General features: G+C 35.3%; 1 protein-coding gene across 2 annotated transcripts; it reads right to left on the bottom strand.

Moving 5' to 3' along the window:
• Positions 1 to 764: 764 nt before the first annotated feature.
• Positions 765 to 4,023, bottom strand: LOC100642776. Of its 2 annotated transcripts, none has more exons than XM_048411721.1 (7): positions 3,867 to 4,023; positions 3,094 to 3,328; positions 2,130 to 2,259; positions 1,837 to 2,048; positions 1,631 to 1,777; positions 1,021 to 1,221; positions 765 to 943 (listed from the first exon to the last, which is right to left on the bottom strand). In XM_048411721.1, the coding sequence occupies exons 1-7, from the start codon at positions 3,880 to 3,882 to the stop codon at positions 835 to 837; spliced, it is 1,050 nt and encodes a 349-aa protein (XP_048267678.1). In that variant the 5' UTR covers positions 3,883 to 4,023; the 3' UTR covers positions 765 to 834. The 2 variants fall into 2 exon arrangements, with proteins under 2 accessions (XP_048267678.1, XP_003400750.1); XM_003400702.4 differs by having other exon boundaries at positions 1,021 to 1,194; positions 3,867 to 4,022.
• Positions 4,024 to 4,423: the final 400 nt, after the last annotated feature.

The following is a 4,423-nucleotide window of genomic DNA, read 5'->3' as shown; positions in this document are numbered from 1 at the left end:
GTGAGAACATTTCATTAATTTTGTTATTTATATAGAATACTATTTGCGATAATAGAATATGTTATTTAGAATAATTTCATTGCTGAACTTTGTCAAAAGAATTGATGGTTTGCTTTTGTTGAGAGAAATGGCACTATAGTGGAATAAGGACATAAATATTTTTCTAAAATTATGGATTTTTGTTGTTACTATAAAATATATATATGTATATATATTTGTAGTATAGTAGTAGTAGTATATATATTTGTATACACACACTACAAATTATGCACACTATTGATTAAAAATTTCGAATCATTTGTATCTACCTTGAATCACTTAATTTTATTATCAATTTAAAATTAATGCTACAAACAAATCTTTAAATCTCAAATTCTTGCCTGGTAGTGTATGTCTCTAATAATTGTAAATATTGTAGAAAAATCCACGTTGGAGTCTCCCATCGATAGTTCTCTATCTGGCTGACTTGGTTTGTGGTATCAGCGAGGCCATTGTTGCTATTTGGTTATTTTTCTCCTATTTCCCGTTATCGACCGCTCTGTCTTACACATTAGGCACAATTTTACTGATATGTATGTTTCAGACCCTTAACAAGTATATATTTGCTTTTCGATCATACAATACTCGAATGGTAAATTTTGCCATTTAGTCGGAGAAATTTGGATGTGGCTGGGCGTTCTTCGACTGTACGAACATAGAACCTTCAAATGAAGCATAGGATCGACATTGACGAGGAAAGGAGAAAAATCGAACGAAAGAGCGAATACATCATTTCTCTAAAATTATATTTTATAAGCTACAGCGTGTACAGTTTGTAATAAAATATATCAGTCGTCACGTGATATGCGTTAGTATACTCGAGTAAACGATAGGGCAGTTTAAAGCATTCGTTGGACACTTTGGGCTCGAGTTTAGGATCCGAATTTCTGGGCAGTAATACAATCTACAAGGAAATATAATTATTTTCGCGTGCGGATGTACCAAGATTTTTATGTCCGACTTTCATCAACTCAATTTTACCTTGGACAATATTTTTCTACCGCTTCCTTCAATGTGTATTTTCCATTATGGTTGTTCTTTGATATTTCTTGGACGATGAAGCCCATGAAAGCTTGACATGGTACTCCTGTTAGCTGAATATCGTTTTCTGGCTCAATAGTTGCCAGCTTGTCTGGTAAACACTCGTCTTTATTGCTGTTCGAAGAACAAAGCATAATCGACCTGAATTATTATTAGAGTACCGATGTTTATGCGGATTCATATTTTTGAGAAGAGGCAGAATCTAACTAAAAAAAATGCAACTTACGCAGATATTCGTACATTATCAGCTAACCGTACCAAATTTTACAATTTATATAAATATAAACGAAATAACAGATTTATAGTAAGCTAGCTAGGAAATAAAATTACCGAAAAATATGTAATTTGTACTAAATATTGTTAAGTGTCCTAATACATAATAATTATAGCTGGTAGTGTACTTTGGATATTTTACAAATTTTTGCACATTAAATGCGTTGTATTTTGTGCAAATCTAAATTAATTTTAGATTCTGTAGACGTATAAACATCCGTCTAATTATTTAGAACAACTTAAAGAAATATTGCGCAGATAGAAATGTTTTGCTTACTTGCAAAGATAACTTTTCATCGAGTCTAGATTGCAAAACATATTCGGTTTGAGGACGACACCAGGAACGCTCCAAAGCAACTGTGCTTTGGCTGCGATTTCCAGAACTTGATCGTCCAATTCTTTCGCAATTTTCCACAGTTTCGAGCTGCAAACAAAATCGTTTAAACCGTCTCGAATAATGTAGAAGTTTATAGTCGATCTCACCCTTTGAAGAATTTATCGATCGACACATTGACGTTCCTTATATTTCCATTTGCAAGTACCAATTGTTGCCTAAGCTTATCCTCTCGACCCGATATCGAGGAATGATAGTTATTTGAATCGTTCAATTTAGATTTCAGCCTTGTTCCATTAATACTCGGCTGATTCAATCTTTCCTTATTAGGCTCCTCCTTGATTAAATTTATCAGGTACACCTACGATAAAAATTCGCGTCACCGGCGTTCTGGAATTTGGGCAAACGCTAAAATGTCAAAGATTTCTCTCGAAGGTTTTACGTTAAAGTCTGGATGTCTTCTGGCCGCAGTTTCTATGTAACAATAATCCGTCGTCGACCAGTTCTGATTATCCAGTTTGAAGAAGTACGCATTGGATGCTCCGACTTGTAGGTTCGAGATTCCTGCCATTCTAAAATATCGAATGATTTATGGAACAACGTCGATATCAAAATTTCTGCCTTGTGTACGGAAATCGTTGAAGCGATCGATATAGCGCTGCTGGTGGAAAAAATATAGCGAGACTGGAAAAATTCTTTTGTAACTGCGGACTGATTTTTATTAACGTGATAATCGCTAAGTGGGAAATTTAATATATAATGTAATTTTAATTTAATATATAATGAAATTTAATATATAAATTAATTTTCATAATGTATGAAAATACGCAAAATTCCCGAAATAAAGTATCTACATAATAATATTTGGTAAAGTCTGGAACGAATCTCTATTCAAGTTCCACCTTTTGGTAATTGAGTTATAAAAATAATAATTTATAAGTAAAAATTACGAGTTACTGCAAACATGAATTTACGTAAACATCCGTAGTTTAGTAATTACTATAGCGTGTAGACTATGACAGGAGGGTTGATACAGCGAGATTTTAATGGAATTTGGTAAACACATCGATCGTAAGCATTATTTTCTTAAACTTTCCTACGAATATTTGTTTAACATTATGCATTGCTATCTCTTTGCGATAAACAAACCTATGGACACGAGACGTTTATTCTTTGGTAACTTACATATTTTTTGGTATTCGAGTAGTGAAACTAAGAATTTGCGAAAAGTAGCGCTGATCAATTTGGCTTTCAAAAAGTTCGAATAAGAGTTTGGCTTTCGAACAATTCGAATAATAAGACAATCAGAAATTCGATAGACCGATTATTGGACCTATTTAATGCTTTGATCTATGATCTCACTGTATCCTTCCCATCAAGATTATAATAAAGAAACAGCTAGACACCTGTTACCGACAACAGTGGGCGCACAAATAGCCACCGTGAGGAAGATCAAGAAAACCAGACTTCCTATGATTAGACAGGCTGCCAGAAATGCGAACATTACATCCGCTGGCCATTTTCGTAATTGATTTACTACGCCTTTGATTATCGGCGTTTCACAGGGTGTCTCTGTAAACTTGGCAAACTTATCGCTGTGATTGTCCGGGTACAGGAGCGACGCGTCCTCTCCAAAGGGATCTGTTGTTTTTGACAGAAATACGTAGAACGTTTGATACAAACATGTAGAATATTCGTGGATTCGTTGAACTTGTTTCTTAAATTTTTAGTAAGAGGAACAAGGCTTCGTTCATAGACAAATATCTTTATCAAGTTTCTATGTTCAAATATCGCGAAACGCGAATGGACGAGGTGAAAATTTCTTTCTTAAAAATTCTTCTTAACATCTTGCCAATTCTAATTATTCTAAGAAACGTAGAATTGATGATTTGGAATCAAGTTTCCTAAGGTTGAGAATCAAAAGAACGTAACACGTGCGATGAAAATAGTATCAAATACACGCAACGAAACCAATTTGCTCTTCGTTGTTTCAGTTCGCCGATTATTATTATTATTTCCGATTTAATTTTAACTTCAAACCGGCCTTGCCAATAAGAAATTACCACACGGTAAATTCAATTCAGTTCTGGACAGCGAAAAATTTCCGAAATTCAGATATTGCAAGAGCGTAAACGACGATAGTAATGGTTTTTGAAGCGGCTTCTCTTCGATCACTTACCCTTCGTGCTCGGCATAATGTCGATACTTTCACACTGCTAATGTTGTTCTCCTCTCTGGCCGTTTATGCAGTTAGTTTCGTTCGCCAAGTCAGCATTTCGTAATAATTGGACGTATTTAAATTGAGTGACGACGATTTGCCAGACTACGGAGGTGGACTGCGTTGCGCTGTTGGCATAATGTTCAAAGTGGAGCATCGAAAACGCGTTCCCGCCGACGAAAGCACGCGATATGAGGATCTTCGAGCGATAAAATCGCGCACGTAGGTTATTCGGCGATGATTGCTTGTTTCTCGATATATTAATTTCGATGGTCACACGATACTATCATTTTCACGTCCTTTCGCTTATCAGACGCGTTTCCAAGTGAATTGGTACCTGAACTTTAGTTTCAAAAATCGCTTACGGGGCGCGTAACGTTAAACTTAAGCAATGACGAGTATACACGTCGGACTGAGGGCAAATGCTCGCGTTATAAATTTTTTCGAAAAGAGTTAAAGCGAAAGGAGGAAGGATTTTGACAATGAAATTCAGAGAAAGGAACAAATGAAATTTCCCG

The sequence above is a fragment of the Bombus terrestris genome, chromosome 14, assembly GCF_910591885.1.
Source record: "Bombus terrestris chromosome 14, iyBomTerr1.2, whole genome shotgun sequence".
Taxonomy (NCBI): domain Eukaryota; kingdom Metazoa; phylum Arthropoda; class Insecta; order Hymenoptera; family Apidae; genus Bombus; species Bombus terrestris.
The sequence above is the reverse complement of the archived record's forward strand: the minus strand, read 5'-3'. Positions and strand labels throughout refer to the sequence as shown.